The sequence below is a fragment of the Herpailurus yagouaroundi genome, unplaced genomic scaffold (genome assembly GCF_014898765.1).
Source record: "Herpailurus yagouaroundi ecotype Mexico unplaced genomic scaffold, PumYag 210, whole genome shotgun sequence".
In the NCBI taxonomy this organism is placed as follows: domain Eukaryota; kingdom Metazoa; phylum Chordata; class Mammalia; order Carnivora; family Felidae; genus Herpailurus; species Herpailurus yagouaroundi.
The window spans coordinates 22,264,969-22,286,772 of NW_024412441.1; the positions used below are offsets into that span (position 1 = coordinate 22,264,969).

The 21,804-nt window shown below is 41.4% G+C and overlaps 1 protein-coding gene across 1 annotated transcript in view; it reads left to right on the top strand.

Annotated features, from left to right (window-relative positions):
- Nucleotides 1–21,804, top strand: part of SLC9A4 (solute carrier family 9 member A4) — a 71,622-nt gene that overhangs the window by 24,392 nt on the left and 25,426 nt on the right. Inside the window, exons 3-7 of the mRNA XM_040454113.1 lie at nt 9,155–9,414; nt 10,836–11,053; nt 14,001–14,203; nt 14,812–14,898; nt 18,287–18,357. Of these exons, the coding sequence (XP_040310047.1) occupies nt 9,155–9,414; nt 10,836–11,053; nt 14,001–14,203; nt 14,812–14,898; nt 18,287–18,357 (839 nt within the window). The remainder of the gene's footprint in view (nt 1–9,154; nt 9,415–10,835; nt 11,054–14,000; nt 14,204–14,811; nt 14,899–18,286; nt 18,358–21,804) is intronic.

Consider the following 21,804-nt stretch of genomic DNA (forward strand, 5'->3'; position numbering starts at 1 on the left):
GTACATAATTTGTTCAACATCTTTCATACAAGAAATGCAAATTAAATGCAATTAAATGCAAATTAAATGCGAATTAAATGCAAATTAATCAAGAAAATGCAAATTACAATCACAATGAAATGCTACTACACACCCATTAGAGTCTCTAGAATTATAAAGATTGACAATATCAAGTGTTGACAAGGATATGGAACAACTGGAAATCTCATACATTTCCGGTGGGAATGGAAAATGATCCAATGACTTTGAAAGACAATTTGGCAGTAGCTCTAGACTGAATGTTCATGCCCCTCCCCCAAATTCATATGTTGAAATCTAATTCCCAATTTGATAGTATTAGAAAGTGGGACCTTTGGAAAGTGACAAGGTCATGAGTGTGGAGTCCTCATGAACGGGGTTAATGCCCTTTATAAAAGAGACACCAGAGAGCTAACTTGTCCTTTCTGCCATGTGAGGGCACAGGGAGGAAAAGCTGTGTAAGAACCAGGAAATGAGCTCTTGCAAGACACCAGGGCGTTGATCTTCGACTCACCAATTTCTCCAGAACTGTGAGAAAAAAACTTCTGTTGTTTACAAGCCACCCAGATTATGATATTCTATTGCAGCAGACTGTATGGACTAAGCAGTTTCTTAAAATTGTAACTTGTATGTACCACACTCCCTAGTCATTTGACTCTTAGGTATATATCCAAGAGAAATGGAAACATAAGTCTACACAAAAGACTTGTAGGTAAATGTTCATAGCAGCAATATATATTCCATTAGTAGGAACTGGGTGGTGGGAGAAGCGGGGAACAAGTGTCCTTCAACAGGTGAATGGAAGAGCAAAATGTACTGTAACCATCTAATGGAATACTTCTCAGTACTAAAAAGGAATGAGCCCCTGAAACCTCTAACAACCTCCCCAAAACATTTTGCTGAGCTAAAGAAGCCACATAAGAGACCATACTTTGTTATTCAATTTATATCAAACGCAAATTAATCTATAGTGGCAATAGTGTATCAGTGGTTTCCTGGGGTCAGGGATAGAGGGAAGGAAGGACTTCAAAAGAGTAATAAAGAACCTCTCTGGGTTCGTGGAATTGTTTCCATTTCTTGACCGCGGTGGTGATTTTATAGGTATATGCAATGGTCAGAATATATTCATTTTAGATGAAACTTACCATACATAAATTACTCCTCATTAAATCTGACAAAGAAAAAAAAAAACATCAGCGCATTTGAAAATAGTTCTCCATCTCTGCTAGGACTTGGTTGGTGGGCTCGTGCTTTTAGCCATTATTTTGTGTGTTGAAAGGGTTTTGCAAACTTACGCAGTGGTATTTGTTAAAGGGTCGTCATAATTATGACCTTGGGAGGTTTTGGTGAATTCCTTAAAGGCAACATACAAGGACCATTTCCTGAGCCACCTTCTCTGTTTCGTTTTACATCGTTTCTGACACCAAATGTATGGGTGCATTTCCCTCTTCCAGGCAATTCTCCAACTCTCCAGACACCAACCTGGTTTTCTACAATTTAATTCAATTCTGACACTAATTCTGAATTAACACAGACCCTACAGGTTAAGGGCTCAGTCCCATACAACGGTCCCCTAATTGATGTCTGTCCCCATTACAGACATCAGTTGCAAGTCTGGGCCACCCATACTTCTGACTGACTGGCTGTAAAATTGGGGTTCCCACAACCCTCTCCTCAGGTTTGGTAATTTGCTAGAATAGCTCACAGAACTCAGGAAAGCAGTTTATTTGGTTACCAGTTCATTATAACGGATGTAACTCAGGGAGAGCCAAATGGAAGAGAGACAGAGAGCAAAGCACGGGGGGGAGGGGTGCAGGGCTTCCATGTCCTCTCCAGGCATGCCACCCTCCCAGGACCCACCTGGACGCTTTCTCACCCTGGTCGTTTAGGGTTTTCCGGAGGTTCCGTTACATAGGCGTGGTTAATTAAATCACTGGCCTTTGGTTATTGAACTCAGTCACTAACCCCTCTCCTCTCCCTGTAAGTCATGGGGTGGGGATGGAAGGTACAGCCTTCTAAACACTTGCTTGTTTCTTCTGGCAACCAGTGCACCTCCAGAACCTATCTGGGACCCAGGCAAGAGTTACTTCATTAGCATAAACTCAGCTGTCGTTGAAAATGGTCCACTATGAATAACAAAGGATGTTCGGCTCACTCAGAAAATGACAAGATTTTTTAGGAATTCTGTACCAAGTACTGGGGACACAAACATATATACATGTATATACATATACATGTATATATATGTGTATATATATATATTTTTCCTGTTATATCACAATATTGCACCTCCACCCTGAGTGAAGAGGGTAAATCTAATCTTGTTTCCATGAATGCCATGGGCATGTTTGAGATTTAGCATTGGCCGAGATTTCCTCTCCAACATGTGAAAAATACACACACGACTGTGATTGAAATGAGTCCAAAGAAAATCTTTTATGACTGTAATGACATCCAGAGCCGTGTAATTTGAAAGACAAGAATTGTTTTTCATGTAGTCATATGGATTGTGTCTGTAAATGTAGTCTTCTTAAATTATATGTACTACTTTAGCTTCTGAAACTACCATGGCATCTTTCTGGCTGGGCATACTGGTGTCCAGAGACAGGGCTGGCCCAACTGACTTTCCCAGACCCTTGCAACAGACTGGGTAGCTACTTATAACCTGGAGAGCTACGCAGAGGAGTTTTGTTTGTGGCAACAACATGCAAATCTTTGAGTCTTAATCATATCCCCCGTGTTTCCTCTGGATTTGAGAGTCAAATCAACTCCCAAGTCCCACTAACACTCATTCAAACCTGCCTTTTTGGGGCCTTGTGGAATGTCTGGTTCCTCAACTTGGCTCCACTTCTTGGGATGTGAACGCATCTCCAAAGTGCAACATGCAGGGCTTCTAGGACCTGCACGTGGGTTGCTCCAAGGTCAAACAGAAGGTAAAGCTGGACTAAATAAACTCACTGAGTTGGGATACAACCACTAAGCTTCTTTTGCATGCATTTTGAGAACTTAAGTTACAATTTTCTTTCACTCAGCCAGGATTTTTCTTAGAACCTGGCTTCCCTTCGCTTAAATAAAAGAGACCAATGTTATAACTGTTTGGTAAAAACATGGTGGTTACACAAACAGATCGCTAGATATTGTCCAGGTCAGCCACGTACCGGACATTCAAAGGGCATCAGATGCACAAAAGATTTATAGGGGAAACTCCCGTAAGAGAAGATGGGGACGGAGCTCGGAGAGACAGGGAGCCTCAGACCACTGTGCAGAATGACCCCAGGAAACTGGGTGGGAATGTCTGACTGTATTTCTGAGAGAGTTTATCAAGCCCAGCGGGAGTCTTCAGGGCTAAGAACACCCATCAGAGGAATCCTGCACCTTCCAAGATTAGGTCTGCCACAGTGCCCTGCCACGCCAGGTCCTTGGCTAAGGGCAGCAGGGGAAATCAAGGTACAGTGGCTGGTTGCTCAGTTTCATTCCCTGAAGTCGGACACCTGAGGGGTCCTGACTGCCCAAAATAGAGAAGTAGATGGTAGATGCCAGGCAGATAGATAGACGATGGATGGATGGATGGATGGATGGACAGATGGTTGGATGGATAGACAGATGATAGATAGATAGATAGATAGACAGGCAGACAGACAAGCAGGATTAGAAAGGATATATACATGCGTGTTTATATAATGTTACACATTTACATATGTATTTATAAATATATTTACATATACACTATAATATATATATATGTAATATTTAGAGTGGCTTTCTCTGGGAAGGACTGGGTTTGTGGGGATTTTCCTCTGAACTTTTATATTTTCTAAAATTTCTGCACATCAGCATGCATATTCTTTTTTTTTAAGTTTATTTATTTATTTCGAGACAGAGAGAAAGTGCACATGCACAAGTGGGGGAGGGGCAGAAAGAAAGAGAGACAGAACCCCAGGTAGGCTCTGCACCATCAGTGCAGAGCCCGATGTGAGGCTCGAACTAACAAACCTCGAGATCATGACCTGAGCTGAGATCAAGAGTCAGATGCTTAAGTGACTGCACTAGCCAGGTGCCCCAGCAGCATGCGTATTCTTAAGCAAATCTGGTTTGAAATTTGAGCAAGACTCTCCCTCTCTCTTTTTAAGGCAATTCCTTTCCTAATTGTAGAGATATACAGGGCTCGTGGTGGGTATGTGTGTCCTCGCTTGAGCCAATTTGCACCAAGCTTTTTGCTTCTTCTCTTTCACCTTCCGCATCTTCTTCTCTTCTAGCAGATGATACACTAGAAGCATCTCTTTGGGAGAGGAAGCAAGCCTATTTATAATCTTCTGCCCACACTCCAAGCAAGCTTGTCGGTTACTGGCTACTAATTGCATTAAAAGGCAGGAACTAATCCAGACCCTGAAAACGTGTGCCCTAAGCTCTCTAAAGAAATAGAGTGGATCAAGAGAAGACAGGCCACAGATTAGGACCTCATGAAATTCAAAATGAAGTTGCACCCTGAGAAATTTACAATGAAAATCTGCTAGTCCATAACACAAGTTAATTTCATTGGAAGGTCATTTTGCTTATAGAAGCTGTACTGCATTGAATAGTGCCCCCCCAAAATTCATGTTCCACCCAGAATCCCAAGATGGGATCTTATCTGGAAATAGTTCTTTGCAGATACAATTAGTAAAGATGAGCTACACTGGGCTAAGGGAGGCCCTAAGTCCAGTGACTAGTCTCCTTGTAAGAAGACAATGTGAAGGCATGGAGGAGAAGGGAAGGCCATAGGTAGACAATGGCAGAGACTGGAATGGTGTTTCCACAAGTCAAGGAACACCGAGGCTTGCCAACAACCCACCAGAAACCAAGAAGAAGCAAAGACATATCCTCTCCTAGAGCCTTGACAAGGAGTGTGGCCCTGTCAACACCTTGACAGCAGACTTCTGGCCTCCGGGGCACTTAATCTTATTTAACAGAATAAGTTTCTGTTGACGGAAGCCATCCAAGCTTGTGGTATTTTGGTGCAGCCACTCTAGAAAACTCTTACTCGGGGGGATGTGTCAAAGCTGTACTGGGAAGGGAAGGTGCCTGTGAACCTGTGAGCAGAAGGGACACTGCACACCCTCCTCATGTCCCTTGTCCCCATTCAACGAAGTCCATTAGTGCTATATCTAGCACCCTATGTGAGGATTAGTGACGACAGAGCTACTTTGAGGACTGTCCTCTCTGCCAACTCACATTCCAAAGCCAAAAGCCATTCTGTACTGGATAATATTGTTTTCTTCTTGAAATTCTCTTTATTAAAGGTATTATTGTTCCCAGGGATAGAGGATGTCGAGGCTGAAATTTCTATTTAAAGGTAAGTGCTCACAGCTGTGAGGGCCATGCAGGAACAGGAAACCACACAACCCATTGTCATTTCCGTAACATCAGGGCAGTATAAAAGAGTCAAAAAAAAAAAAAAAAAAAAAAAGGTCCAAAAGGATCTTTAAGGGAAGATTAAATGGAACAAAATTGGAGGCTGTAAAATGGCAGAGTGCATGAGAATTCCTTATACACAGAAGCACCATCATATTTTAAGACCCATTATTAGGAAAACCCCAAAACAACAAATGACTTTCAGCTTTCAACTCACAAATTTCCAGAAAAAACAGAGAACTACTTGTGGGTTTTTTCCGTTTGTTATCTTTTGAATTGATTTTTTTCTGTTTAACTCTCCTCCTTCATAACTCAGTATACAAAGACTAAATGTGAAAAGTCACCACTCCTGCCATATCTTGTAGCAAAACCCTCTTATCTTAAAGAAGATAATATACAGTCTGTGGTTCAGAAAGGAAATTCAAGTCCAGAGATTCTATAGGGAAAAAGTAGGGCCAGACAAGAGCACTTTTGCAGTGAACAGCTATATTTGGCACCCAAAGGTCCAAACCAGGTTAAGGAAGAATGGAATGGATTTCCAAGAGAAGTAGGCAGGGAGCAAGATCTGAGGTATCATTGTAGGAAGGAATCTCTCCACACTTGGTCCAATGAGGTGCACCCTGTGTGTGGTTTTTTTTTGCCAGGGGAGGGGACCTGGAAGGGGGGATGGGCAGCATCCAGAGAACAGTATTTAAGTACTGGTTACAGCATAAGCAAGTTGTGTGGTGTTCTGTGGAATGCCCATAGTTATCGCAGTAATCAGCTAAATATGTAAAACTTGAAAGAATGGAATAATTAAACTCTTCTTAGATAAAGAACACCAATTCATCATTCAGAGATGTAGTACAATGGTACATTTTATAGACTTCCAGGAAAGGACATGATATGGGCACAAGGACCCACCCTACCCCAGGTGTCATTGGCTCCCGCCCCAACTCCTACCTCTTATCTCAAGAAATAGACTTAAGTATAAAAGTAGGAGAAATTACTTGTTAACAACTGGACTCCAGAGAAGAATAGTGTCTACACCATTTTGAAAGAGAGAGCATGTATGCAAACAGGGGAGGGGCAGAGAGAGAGGGAGAGAGAGAGAATCCCAAGCAGGCTCTGTGCTGCCATTGCAGAGCCCGACTCAGGGCCAAAACCCACGAACCGTGAAATTGTGACCTGAGCCAAAAACTGAGTCGGATGTTTAACCGACTGAACCACCCAGGTGCCCCACAGGCCACACATTTTTAAACAATTCTGCTGCAAAAGTTTTCAGATATATCAACCGAAATTTAAAACCTGTTTGTCGGGGTGCCTGGGTGGCTTGGTCGGTTAAGCGTCTGACTTCAGCTCAGGTCATGATCTCACAGTCGGTGAGTTCGAGCCCCGAGTCGGGCTCTGTGCTGACAGCTCAGAGCCTGGAGCCTGTTTCAGCTTCTGTGTCTTCCTCTCTCTCTGCGCCTCCCCTGTTCATGCTCTGTCTCTCTCTCTCTCAAAAATAAATAAATGTTAAAAAAAAAAATTAAAAAACCTGTTTGTCGATCCCATTTTTTTTTCTTTCTCCTTCCAACTTTATTGAGATATAATTGACATATACTGTCAAGTAAATCTGGATAAGATGTTTTATCTCCACACAGAAATGGACAACAAAATGTATTAGCAGTTTACATGGTGACCCTAGGGTGCCCATGGACAGAGATACTCGTTGTAGTCCAGCTGCTCCTTCTGTTTCTGCTACTGGAGAATGACCTCACTCAAACAAATGTGAGGCACTCCTTAGAAAAAAAAAATGCAAATAAGATGAAATGGGGCTTTGCTTTAAATATACCTTGATGGTTTATGATTGTGAACCTAACAAGAAGCCAGCCTAGGCTTCTTCATTGCCCATCTCTGTCAGATAACAACAATCTTTTATCATAAAGGTGATGTCACTGGGGTGGGGGGCAAAGCAGACCTGGAAGGGCCGGGACTGGGAAAAGGGCTGGGGAAGGAACGGCAGAGTGAAGACCACGGGCAGGGGGTCAGCGTGTACACAAAGCAGCCAGGAGTTCTGGTAAGCCCTGTGGGTGAAGCCAAAGCCAGAATGCAAAAGCTGTCGGGGAACCTTGAAGGACACTGAGTGTTTCAGTAAGGACAGACCAAGACCAATTGGGGGGATGGACAGGTCAGAGTGAAGCAGAAGGCACAAGCTTGGGCAAGTCTTGCAATTTGCAGAGTGGGGGATCATTCCAGAGGTCAGGCGAGAACAGAGTGTGAGCTGGGAAATGAATGGGATATAGACTGAGGGACTGCCCACTCCTGTGATTCTGCACACAGAATATAATCACTGACCCTGTTTCCTTGAGTTATACCTTCTGCTCCTGCTCTGATATACATATATATATATATATATATATTTTTTATTTTATTTTATTTTATTTTTTTTTCTAGTATAGGTAGGTGCTATGGTTTATCAGGACTCTTCAGGGCCTGATAGTCTCAAAGGCCTTCGTTTTCTGCAGAGATCTTACTTTATCTGTTCTGTGTGTCTCATTAACTGTGTGGCAGCCGCCTCTTTTCAGAAGCTCAGTCTAACTTCTGGGCTGTCAAGTACATGAATTAGTGATCCCTAGATCACTGTAATTTCAAATAAGTGTTGACGTGAGTAGAGACCTAGCAGGCAAATTGGAAGCGTGTATCACATGGGCGCTCAAGTCCTTTGGAGGATTCAGTGAGACGCCATGTACAGAAAGTGTAGCAGGTGAGGCCCGACTGAGAAATAGAAACCACACAGTAGGTTAAGCAGAGATTTTAATATCAACATGTTAACGCTAATAAAGGAATAGCTGTAAGATATAAGGGGACGCTCCCTGGCATGCTAGGACTGAGGGATGGCTTCCCTAAGGAAGGACAGACTCGGAAGGGGTTCAGTTCTCACCGGGGAAGGTGTGGATGGGCCACTGGGCAGCAGAGAAGCTGGGTGGTTTCGCCAGGGGAGGTGGTATGGAGCTGCTGGGCAAACAACAAGTCACCATCAGGAGGGCAGGCAGGGAGCAGGCATCAGCAGTGGGTGGCGCACGGCATGCAGTGCGAGCTGGGCTCAGGCCGGGGCACAGGGAGGTCAGAGGAGCAAGCTGTGTGGACAGGGGTCCGGGAGAGGGTTTACAGACAGAGGGCTGCTCACACGGACCCGTGACCACAGCCATGCCGCAGGAGGGCCATGCCAGATTGTCTTCAGCCAGCGGTGTAAGATGACAGAGGAACCGCTTCCATGCCCTTTGGCCCCGACAGGACCCACAGGAAGTCCTCCCAGTCACATGACAGACTCTTGCCCCTCCCACCGGAAGTTGCTGGAAGCTCCTACCTCCCGCAGGGTCCCTTCAGCGCCCTCTACTGAGAAACCTGTGACATGGTGCTCTCTTGAAAGGAGAAAGAAATTTTGCTGAAGGAATTCCATTGTTTGTCACAGAGCCCGTATAGAAAGGTGCCCTCGGAGCGGGGAGGGAATAAACTGGTAACTGACACAGAGTGTTGAGCGAAGAGACTGGCACAGAGTGGGTGTTCAGTGATTGAAAGCTGTGTTAGACAATTATCCAGTGTCACCGAATACATTTAAATTATTTGGAATACATTTAAAAGTTAGCTTTTAGCCCTGTTGATATTCATGGCTGTGTAACTCATTGCTATGTGTTATTTAAGTAGACACGAAGTTAAGAATCTGTGTCAAGTATTTCTCATTTCTAATTTGTTTCTTTTCTTTAATTTTCTTTTTGCCTAGGTCTTATACAATATATTAATTGCCTTCACAAAGATGCATAAATTTGAAGACATTGAGCCTGTCGACATTTTGGCTGGATGTGCCCGATTCGTTATTGTGGGGGTTGGGGGAGTCTTTTTTGGCGTCATTTTTGGGTTCATTTCTGCGTTTATCACACGTTTCACTCAGAATATCTCTGCAATCGAACCACTCATCGTCTTCATGTTCAGCTACCTGTCTTACTTAGCCGCCGAGACACTCTACCTCTCTGGCATCCTGGCGTGAGTATAAACCAAGGACCGACTCTCACAGCAATAAAAGAGAATTTAGGACCACATTGTGTGCACTTGCATCTGAAAAGGCAGGGCTTTGGGCACATCCTTAAAGGTATTGCTGGATTCAGGCTTTTTTAGCTTTTGTACAATCGGATTCAGGTCCTTTGCCAAACAAATATGTTCTCTGAGCATTTGTACTTGCTCTTTTCCTGAATTACCTTAGCATAGCAGAGCATGGCAATTATAAGGTCAATTTCAAAGGCTCAGAAGAGCTGATCCAGGGAAGAACTAGAAGTTCAAGGTTAAAGTCTTATTTCAATAGTTCTTTTTCTTTTTTCCTTGAAAAATTCATTATTTTAAAGGGTAGAGGGAAGCATGCCATGAAGGACTGTCATTCCTGAGCTCTGCCTTCTGCTGTTTCCCTTAAATCACACCACAGCTCCAGGACTTATCAGTGTGGAATGAAACTAGGTAGATGGGATAAGACCAGAAGTCCAGATTTCTTTTTCCTAATGAAAATATTTGTAAATGTTTATCCTTCCGTAGATCTCGGAATGAGGCTTCTTAACTTGGCTCGCCACATCTGGTCATGTTGTTTTCTCTATGGCATTATCCTCATACCCAGCTACTCAGGCAGAAATATTTAATTTTAGTGTATAGAAATATCTATTTCAATTAAGTATAATAGTGTAAAATCTAGATTCACTATTGCCCCACCTACTACTTAGACAAGGCAAAGTTGTATCTCCTCTCCCGCCCCCAACTGCCGCCCACCCCGGACTTCTTAGTGGCTCTAGAACAAAAACATTTTATTTATTTATTTATTTTTTAATTTTTTTTTAACGTTTATTTATTTTTGAGACAGAGAGAGACAGAGCGTGAATGGGGGAGGGTCAGAGAGAGGGAGACACAGAATCGGAAACAGGCTCCAGGCTCTGAGCAGTCAGCACAGAGCCCGACGCGGGGCTCGAACTCACGGAGTGTGAGATCGTGACCTGAGCCGAAGTTGGCCGCTTAACCGACTGAGCCACCCAGGCGCCCCAACAAAAACATTTTAAATGAAAAATTTCTCATTAAATTCTTGTAAGAAACGTTGCTCAGGTGGAGGAAACGACAGCCTCGCTGGATCATTTCTTATACCAGAAACAGTTCTGCTTCGGGTTGGTGCATGGTTGATGCCGTGCTCTTGTGAGGAAGTCGTGCCACGCCCACCTTCGCCAACACCCTCCACTGGCGCAAGCCCCTTGGGGGGGGGAGAAGAGTAAGAAAGAAAACCCCATGGGGAAAATGCACCCAGAAAGGGGAATGGAGAAGATGCTTTCTCTGGGTAAAAACGGGAAGAGTGTATCTGTGGCATTACCAGTAGGGAGTTATTCGTGGAGGGGCAAAATCTTGTGGCTGCTCCTAAGACTCTGCTCCTTCTGCAGGATCACGGCCTGCGCGGTAACAATGAAGAAGTATGTAGAGGAAAACGTGTCTCAGACGTCCTACACGACCATCAAGTATTTCATGAAGATGCTGAGCAGCGTCAGCGAGACCCTGATCTTCATCTTCATGGGCGTATCCACCGTTGGAAAGAACCACGAGTGGAACTGGGCCTTCATCTGTTTCACCCTGGTCTTCTGCCAGATCTGGAGAGCCATTAGTAAGAGGCAGTAGGGCCCCCAAGGGGCTCCTGCCTGCTGCTTTTTGTTTATTTCTCTTCTTGCTTTATGCAGTGTAATGGCCTAAGGAGTGAGGTGAAGCGAACTGGTTTTACTGGTTAAGGGAGTATAGGCACCTTGTAGGGACCTGGAATGGTGTCTGTTTGCTCCCCCAATCAGTTTAGAGCAATTAGTGGCTGATAAGGTTGTGCACTGCAGCAAGGCTGGAGCAAGGAATTTGTTTTTCTTGCTTATTTGAGGAGAGAACTTTCGCATCTACACGTTTAAATATAACTCAATGAATTTCTCCCTTGCTCTTCACTGCTTTGTCAATTTTCCCCTCTTGCACCTTCAATCAGATATAGATTATAAACTGTGAGCATTTACACTTTTATTACAGGAAAAGTGAGATCTCACTAAGTGTATTTTATGGAAGGCAGGTACTGTTAGGAAACCTTCCCCTAAATAATACAGGTGGTTTTGGTTGAAGGTTGTGTTTGATGTAGAAAAACGCAAGGATCAGAAAGTAAATCTTTATTTTTAAAAGTGTTTACTTTAACTAATGAAGGCAACTCTGTCGTGTAACTGGCATCACCCCTATGAAATATGCCTAATTTTAAAAAATCTTTTTTTTAAGTTTATTTATTTATTTTGAGAGAGAAAGAAAGCATGAGTGGGGAGAGGCAGAGAAAAAGGGGGAGGGAGAGAATCCCAAGCAGTCTCTGTGCTGTCAGTGTGGAGCCTGATGTGGGGCTCGAACTCACCACCCATGAGATAATGACCTGAGCCAAAATGAGATGCTTAACCAACTGAGCCACCCAGGTGCCCCCCAAAATGAGATCTCTTGACCAAAGGCTACTTATTTACCTTGAACATTCATGTTTCTGGGGCTAGCAAGAACATTAAGTTCGGGACCACATTATATGTGCTGCCTTTTGATTAGAAGCAGTTTGATTTTAAAATGATTTTGACCAGGATTTGAAGCATTTTCTTAATTGACTTTGACTAACATTTTCAAACCAATTATAATGAAAGATAAATTATGGGAAATGACTGAGAACTTACCTTGAACATATCAATTTTAAATTAATCCCAGGTGGGTTTTAGAATCTAGGAAAGAATAACAAGAATGCAGAAATATTAAAATAGTCATAAAACTTACTCTGAATATATATGCCTGTTAGAGTGCCAGGGGAGAAAGAATTAAGAAAACTATGTTATGTAATTAGGTAAACTTATAATTTCAAATCAAATCATGGCACTGTTACTAACTAGCTATTTGACCTTGGATGGACATTTAACTGCTCCAAATCTTCTTCCTCAGCCACAAAATGGTAGGCATGAACAAATTTCTTGAGTTCCCTTCAGTTCTAATACTCTAATACTCTCTAATGTCAAGAGAAGTAACACCACCAAGCTTCAGCCCAGCCTACGGGAATATAAACCATCTGAGAGAGTGTTAATATTATGGATACCTCAATATTGTTGGCCTTTGGTGACAATCCAACCCAATTCCTTCATGTTCTAGCTGGTGGAAGAGTCATCGAGAGAATGGCTGACTTGGCCATGACACAGTGAGGGACAAAGCCAGCTGTCAGAACCTAATTCCCCCTCCCAGCATCCCAGCCTGACTCCTTGTGGCTAATAGTAGTTCACACTCAGGAAGGCTTATAACATTGTAAGTCCCTGTTTCCTATGGTTTACAGATAGTAAATTTATCTAAATCTTCCATCTATCTTCTGAGAGGAATACTACCATTACCTCTGTTGAGCAGATAAAGAGACTCAGCACATCAAAAGATAAGAACCTTAGCCAAGGTCACATGACTAGTCTGTGGAGAAGCCCGGACAAACAAAACACAGTGAAAGATGTTAAATTCTACTGTCTCTCACACTGTCCATGTGCTGGGTATCACAGGTTGCTTGCTGTGGGGCACCTGGGTGGCTCAGTCACTTAAGCGTCTGACTCTTGATTTCGGCTCTGGTCATGATCTCAGGGTTCGTGAGATTGAGCTCCTGTTGGGCTCCATGCTGACAGCAAGGAGGCTGCTTGGGATTCTCTCTCTCCCCTTCGCCCCTGCCCCCCCCCCCCAGCCCTCCCCCTGTTCATTCTCTCTCTCAAATAATAAATGAATTTTTTAAAAAAATTCAAAAAGTTTTGCTTGCTGTGAGGCATGTGTGATTAGAAGTCATGGGAGGATACCGAGAGCTTTGTTCCACAGTAAAACCTCCTCTTTAGCCAGAGCTTTAGTGAAGGGACCTTTCCCACCAGGAAGCGCTGTGTTGGTGGTAAGCTAGGACATGTGGCCACAAGGGGATGGAAAGTCAGTGTGGTAGAAAACACCTCTGTGTTTTAAACAAGCTCTGCCATCCTCCACCTTCCACTTAATGACAGTAAGAACCCCCCTTTGAGCCCTTGCCAACTTTCTTGTTTGCACTGAACCTCAGGAAGAACCAAACCAACCACAAAAGTTTTGCTTACCCGGAAGAGACCACAATCACTAAGAGAGTCTTCTTATGTTTAAAATTATACACCTCCTTTGGTTACTCATTGAGAACACGAGATGATAAAAATGTTTCTGTCCCCAAAGCAATACCCTTGCTTTACCTAGTTTTGAAAGGCAGAGCAAAATCTATGAGTATAGATTAGAAAATATATGATATTTCTTATATGAGAAAGTATCAAGATTTTATTTCGTTAAACACACACACACACACACACACACACACACACACAAGGTAGGAAAGTAACACTCTGAAGCACTATTGTTCACAACTACTCAAAAAGTGAAAACTTTTGTAAGATATTCTATTTGGGATGGACAGTCATGGGTATGATGGAATTAGGTTGCCTTGTTTTGTGGGCGCACGCACAAGACTTGGGTTCCCTAGTACTGAATATCTACGTATTCATAACCTTCTGCTCTAATATATATTTCTCCCTTTCTAGGCGTATTTGCTCTCTTCTATGTCAGTAACCAGTTTCGGACTTTCCCCTTCTCCATCAAGGACCAGTGCATAATTTTCTACAGTGGTGTCCGAGGAGCTGGAAGTTTTTCACTTGCATTTTTGCTGCCTCTGTCTCTTTTTCCTAGGAAGAAAATGTTTGTCACTGCTACTCTTGTAGTTATATATTTTACTGTATTTATTCAGGTTGGTAGACTTCTTTCATATTTGAAATAAGTAGATTCTTTCAGGATTATGCATTAAATTAGTATAGTAATAGTATAGTGTCCCAAAAAAGGGACACTCTAATTTTCAACGTGTGCTCAATTACTCCAGCTAAATTCTTAAATATTTCTAGATCATGTTTGTTCATCTTTTAACCTCTAAAATATGTTTCTTTTTAATCAATAAAACATATTAATCAAAGTATTCCTGGGTAACGGGCAAATGATAGTTATTCTACTGTATTTTGCTGAAAACAAGATTCCAATTAGTACTAGATAGTACAAGTTTTTGTTTTAGGTGGAGATATCTCTGAGTAAACTAGCGAGAGGTTATTTTAAGGGATGGCACTAAATTCCTGTTTTAAAGCAATGCCCATTTTCATTGCTTTTTTTCATTGCTTCACTGAAAAAATTAAATCAGAACTAATTAAATAAGAATTAAAGTAAACAGTAGAGCATTTATCTAGTAGCAGGTAGTACAAAACACAGATATGAACATTAGAAGCTCTAATAGTTTTGCTAATAGATTTGCTCTCTTTAATGAGAATCTTCACTACAATAATATTGTTTATTTTGCCATTTGTGATCTAGGGAATTACAATTGGCCCACTGGTCAGGTACCTGGATGTTAAAAAGACCAATAAAAAAGAATCCATCAACGAAGAGCTTCATATTCGTGTAAGTTTTCTATCATAATTAGCAACTTAATAGGATGTTTTCCTTTGCCACTGGTAGGAGTAATCTAGAGCTTTGGTGCAGTGTTGTGTCCATGTCGCTGAACATAGCCTCTTTCCTTGCTTGTGCTAGTTTCTGATTGCTGCTGTAGGAAATTACCATAAATTTAGTGGCTTAAAAAAAACCCACAAAGTTATTATCTTATAGTTCTGGAGATCACAAATTCAAAATGGTCTCAGTAGGCTAAAATCAAGATGTTGCAGGGCTGCATGTCTTTCTGGAGGTCCTAGGCAAGAATCTGTTTTCTTGCATCCTCCAGCTTCTAGAGGCTTCTACAATTCCTTGGTTCATGGACTCCTTCCATCTTCAAAGCTAGCAATGGCCGGTCAGGTCTTTTCTCATGCTGCATCACTCTGATACTGACTTTTCTGCCTTCCATGCCCACATTAAAGACCTTTATGATTATATTAGGCCCATGTGGATAATTTAGGATATTCTTTCTGTCTTAAGGTTAGCAACCCTTAATCTACCTACTATCTTAATTTTTCTTTGCATATAAACTAACATATTCACAGGTTCTGGGGATTAGAACATGGACATCTTTGGGAACAATTATTCTGCCTATCACATCTTCTGCCCCTCAAAGATTCACATCTATTCCACATGCAAAATACATGAACTCTATCCTGACATCCCCAAAGTCTCAACCCATTATAGTGTCACCTCAAAGGCCACAATCTCATCTAAATTTTATCAGTTCAAAAGCCCCAAATCTCAGCATCCCAGTCATCTAAATGAGGGAAGAGGAGTGATCCTCTGGGTATAATCCATCCAGAAGCACAGCTCCTCTTTAATGCCAAACCTGTGGAACTCGAGAAACAAGTTGTCTGCTCCCAAAATACACTGGTTGAGCACTCACAGAGTAATGGTTATAGATATTCCTTTTCAAAAAAAGGGGGAAATTAAAGGGAAAAAGGATTCATATCCAAATTTCTAAGTCCACTTGGTTTCAAGGGCTAGGAATAACCTCTGTTCCACCAGATTAGAAGTCCAATCTGGGTTCCACTCTTTGGGTTCTCAGCTTCCACCCTATAGCCTATAGCCTACGTTTTCAGCTCATTCCTTTGATCAGCTTGTTTCTTGCCTGCAGAATGTTGGGGTCCAACCATCCCCTTTCATTTTGTCTTTTCTCTGTCCCTTTTCATCCAAGTTAGCAGTGTTTCTGTCTGGTTTCAACAGGGAAGCAGAACAAGTAGGAGATAGATATAGATATAGATATACATATACATATACATATACATATACATATACATAAACATATACATATACACATACATATAGATGTAGATGTAGGTAGATTATATAGATATAGATATCAATATACATACACATATACATAGATATAGATATAAATATAGATATACATATACATATACATATACACATACATATACACATACATATAGATGTAGATGTAGATAGATTATATAGATATAGATATCAATATACATACACATATACATAGATATAGATATAGATATAGATATAGATATAGATATAGATGTTAAGAGCTTTGTTGTAAGGAATTGGCTCACTAGGCAAGTCCAGAATCTGTAGGACAAGCCTTCAAGGAGGGTAGACCAGAACCTTCAGGCATGAGCCACAACTGCTATGCAGTTGTGAATGTTCTTTATCGGAGAAGCTTCAGCTCTACTCTTCAGGCCTTATAACTGAGCAAATTAGACCCACCAAGATCATCTAGGATAGTTTTCCTCACTTTTAGATAACTGATTATGGACTTTAATCATATCTACTAAATATTGTTACACCAACATCTAGATTACTGTTAATAATACTTGGGGACAAGCCTTGCCAAAGTGACACCTCAAAAAACTATCATGGTGACTAATATTATGAATTGTCCTATGTACTTCTGAAATAATTGTTCCAATGGAATATGGGATCCTCTGCTCTTTCGGAATTTTTAATTACGAAAGGGTAAAGGCTTCTACTACTTCTGCAGGAACAGCCTAGTGGCAGTTTTCAATGAAAACATTCAACCCTGACAAAGATGAAAATGAAGTTGGGCACAGCTTCTACCTATTGGTTTAAGTTCAACACAATGTTGGAGGCCTGCCATTTTGTATGGCTCCAGGGAATAAAAATGAGAGGGAATACATGGAAGACAGAAGGAAAGAGACTTCAGCTCAGTTAATGAAGAGCATCCTGGAAATAGCTATGGCGTACCCAAAGGTGAAATGGATGTGTACAAACAATGACTGGGAACGCTTGGCATAGCTGCTGAACAGGAGATTCAGGCTTTTAGGGGATTATTGACCCAGATAATCTTTAGGTTTCTTTTATCCCTGAAAGTTCATGGTTCTAATGCTGGAGAAACTGATGAAGCCTTTCAAAATCAGCCCTGAATTTTATGGCCAAAGTCATCCAAATCTAAACCCAAAATTTTCAAGACCATTTGAAAATACTCGACAGAAGGGATAGGGAGTGAGTGTTTTAAAATAAGAAATGATTTAACTTGATTGAAGATTTTTGTTTCTGTCTTTATCCCTTCTGTTCGTTATTTTTAGAAATTAAATAGTATACCTAAGACAATAGAACATAGATATTCCCTCTTTTCTTATTTTTTCTCAAATAAAGTTACAATTATTGGTTGAGAGTACATCAATTAAGTATTTCAGAATTAATTTAGTATTTTAATGTGCTTTGCAAAACAAATTTTAGAAGTCAGCATAAATTTCATTGATTGCAAATTTAAATTATAAAGACTAATTCATAAGTTTTGAAGAGATTATCTTTTTTTTATGAAATTCCTATAAGCAATTTGGGTAAAGCAAATTTAGTACAATTGGCTTGCATGGTGAAATATAAATACTGAGGCAAAATAATCAGGTAAAAATGAGGCAGATAGATAAATTTTGTTGTTATATATTATTATTATTATTATTATTTTTATTATTATAAGATATCTGTAGAATTATATCTTCAGAAACTATAAATTGGATACTGACAATGTTTGCGGTGAAATTAAAAGGAACAATTAGTTATGACATTCATGTGATTTCAGTAATGAAACATTTTCTAAATCATTCTAGAAAAATATTATTCAAAGCAAATGGCAGGTATCCTGTTTTCATTGAAAGTTAGGCACATTATTAAGGAGCTTATCGACGGGATCTGTGAATCCTGAAACTCAGTTGAATTACGATGGAAGGCACTATAAGTTTCAGTTACATGAATGGGGTGATAGAAAAGAGGCTACACTCCAGGAAATTAAAGCCTCCTTTGTTTTCTGAAGTGTGTTAGCTTTCCTTGTGTGTCTTTTAGGGTTAACGTTTCACTAGCAATCATTTTCCTGTATTTGGCTTGGCAGCTGATGGATCACCTGAAAGCTGGAATTGAAGATGTGTGTGGGCACTGGAGCCACTACCAAGTGAGAGACAAGTAAGGAGGCCGGCAGTTTCGCTGACTTAGGAAGGATTATTTGTGGCCTGGGGAACCTCAAAACGTTACACTGAAAACTGAGCAGTTGACTAGAAAGAATCCAGAGGAATGGGACCAAGAATATGAAGGGCCTGGGAGCCATGGCACAGAAGGGGCAGGTGGGGGCACTGGGAATGCCCAGCCTGTAAAAAGGAGAGCGCTCAGGGGGAAGGGGCTGCTGACTTAGCCGAGGCTGTGTCAGAACTAGACTAGAGAACAACTTTCAGATTGAAAGGAGACAAGTCGAATCTAAGTTTAAAACAAGAAGTTCCCCAGTGAGAAGAGAAGCTCAACCATGACTTCATAAGGCTATAAAGGGAGTTTGGTGAATCGTCAGGGTCCTGGGAAGGAGAGTCCTCCCCTGGGGAGGGAGGTGTTGGAGGAAGACCTTCAAGGGTCCTTTCCACATATGATTCCGTAAGAATGTTAAATGTCCCTCTCCTCTGCCACCATCTCACATTTCAGAACACATTCTCTCCCTGGATTTAGTCTACAGCATATTTCTTCTGTGGCCCCGAGGAGAATTTCACTCAGGATAAGGAAAATAAGAGTTTGTAAGTTAAACATAGCTATTCAGCAAACGTAGGAGTTAGCAGTAGTTGAATTAACCGAATGGTAGATGTCTTCTTTCTAGGGATTGCCAACATATTAATGTTGGTGATTCCAAGAGAAACTAGACCTTGAAAGTTCTGGCTGTCAAGGAGTAGTGGCACCTACATGAGAAACTGGGAGCTTATGGGTGGGCTTTTTACATTTTATTTTATTATTTATTTATTTATTGTGTGTGTGTGTGTGTGTGTGTGTGTGTGTGTGTGGTTAATCTACTTTTTAATTTTAATTCCAGTTAGCATACAGTGTTATTATTAGTTTCAGGTGCACAATATAGTGATTTCAACACTTCCATACAATAATACCCTGTGCTCATCACAACAAGTGTACTCTTTAATGACCATCACCAATTTCGCCCTTCCCCCCCCTCCTCTGGTAACCATCTGTTAGTTCTCTATAGTTAAGAGTCTCTTGGTTTGTCTCTCTTTCTCTTTTTTTTCCTTTGCTCATTTGTTTTGTTTCTTAAATTCCACATATGAGGGAAATCATAGGATATTTGTTTTTCTCTTTTTTATTTCGCTTAGCATTATACTCTCTAGCTCCATCGATGTTGTTTCAAATGGAAAGATTTCTTTCTTTTTTATGGTGGATGAATATTCCATTATATATACACGTATATATGCCACATCTTCTTTATCCATTCATCATTCGATAGACAGTGGGGCTGCTTCTATAGTTTGACTATTGCAAATAATGCTGCTATAAACCGGGGTGCATGTATCCCTTTGAATTAGTGTTTTTGTGTTTTGGGGGTAAGTTAGTGCAATTCTGCGATCAGAGCATAGTTCTATTTTTAACTTTTAAAGGAACCTCCATGCTGTTTTCCACAGTGGCTGCACCAGTTTGCATTCTGAGTGGGCTTTCTTTATGAGATAAAAACTATAGTTTTAGCAGTCCTCCTAGTGTTAAAATAGAACTTAAGTCATGGGAATGTTCACCAATCTAGAACCTAGGTCATGGATTTTTTAAGTTTAAATCCTATAGTTCTTCCAGTGAAAAATCATTTAATATTATTCTATTTAGCCAAATCGGTACCAAATTTTCTAGACCCCAAGGCAGATATTGAGAGCAGTAAGATGCACCCAATGCACTCAAGAGCCTCACATCTTGGTAGACAGGATCCTGGGGGAACAAAGAGAGAAAGAGCTCCAACAGATACTGATGATCTGTATAAGAAACACTATAACGGAGGTAAATGCACGGAATTACTATAATACAGAAACAAGAGTGCATTTTGAAAATAAATGAGGTGTTCTACAGGCAAAGAAGAATGGAAAAAATGCCAAGCAATAGCAGTAACAGCAGAGTATTTCCAAATGTAAAGGCAACAAAGAGCATAGCATGGTTTGGACACAGTCCGAGAAAGGAACATGGTAAGACAAGAGCTTGGAAAGGCAGAGTTACGCTTCTGTGGCACAATGCTAAGGAGTCCTAGAGAGCCATTAATCCTATACAATTCTATTTGACCTTTAATAGTCAGATCAAAAGGCTTTTAAATATGAGAATAACATGACCATACTTGGCTTTGGGGAGGCAAACAACAACAGAGATATGGAAGCTGGGTTTGAAACAGATCCTGTGGGGAGGGAGACCTGTAAGGGATGTTCACGTGGATGTAAGAGTTTCATCTTGCAAGCATAAAATAAGCCTCAGGTACTGTGCTATCTGTTTCATATATGGTATCTTACCTGACATCCTGAATCTCCTGCGTTAGCGCTATTTTTCTCCTTGAAGATAAAGAAACCAACTCCAAGAGATCAACTAACCTATTCTACAGTGGAACCTTGATTGAATTCAGGTCTGGCCTTAGGACCTCTTCTGATTTCAATGAACCATAGAGCTTTCAGAATCATAAGGATGAGGAATTAGCAGAAAGAGCACTGAAATATTTCTGAGGTGGAAATGGTGACTGGCTATGGATATAACCAGGAGGGCTAGGAAAGAGGCAATAAGAATGACTTTCAGATTTCCAGATAGCGAGTCTAGGGGACTAACAATGCCATGGTTAAATGTATAGACCATAGAAGAATGTTTAATTAAATAATAGCTAGGTGAGGTAACGACATGGGTGTGAAGAGGGGAAGCTGAGGACAGGACTCTGAGAAGTTTCCATTCCTCTGGAGCAGGTAAGGAAGAGGAAGAGATTTGGAAGAAGTCTTTAGGGAGGCTGGAAGGGAAGCGTGTGTGAATCAGGAAGTGGAAGGCACAGAGGAAATGACCCCGTGGCACATCAGGAGAAGCCATGGGGCAAGTAAGGCAAGGGCAACAGCACCAACCAGCATTGAACAGTAAACGTCAAGGTGAGCTCAGTGTGAAGAGTGTCAGAGAAGTCCTGATGGGTGGGGAGCAATGTCGGTAGATTGAGCAATAAATAGGAACAACAGCCTCTTGTGACGAAAGAGAGAAAACAAGAAGGCTGAGGGTTTGACCCATTTGGAGCAAGAGCAGGCACGAGCTAAACACAGATCATAAGGTATCACAGCCTGCTAACCCCGGAGGAGACTTGAGTGATAAAGCATCCATCCGCCTCACAGGCCAGGAAACCAATCACCAGATAATAAGCCAGCAGCTCAGGGAGTTATGTTCCCTTCCAGAAAATAAAGCAGGCAGACAAATTACTCTTTGAATGTAAAATGATTGGAAGTGTTGACAATGTCTACCCCAAACAAATGGCCAACTCTGAAGGCACCATATGCATACGTGCAGCTCAGTCTAATGGGCCAGCCAGAGGTTTGCTACAATAGTCGGCGGCCATCAGCGCCTAGCCTATTCAAGATTCTCCATCATTCAGACTGTCAG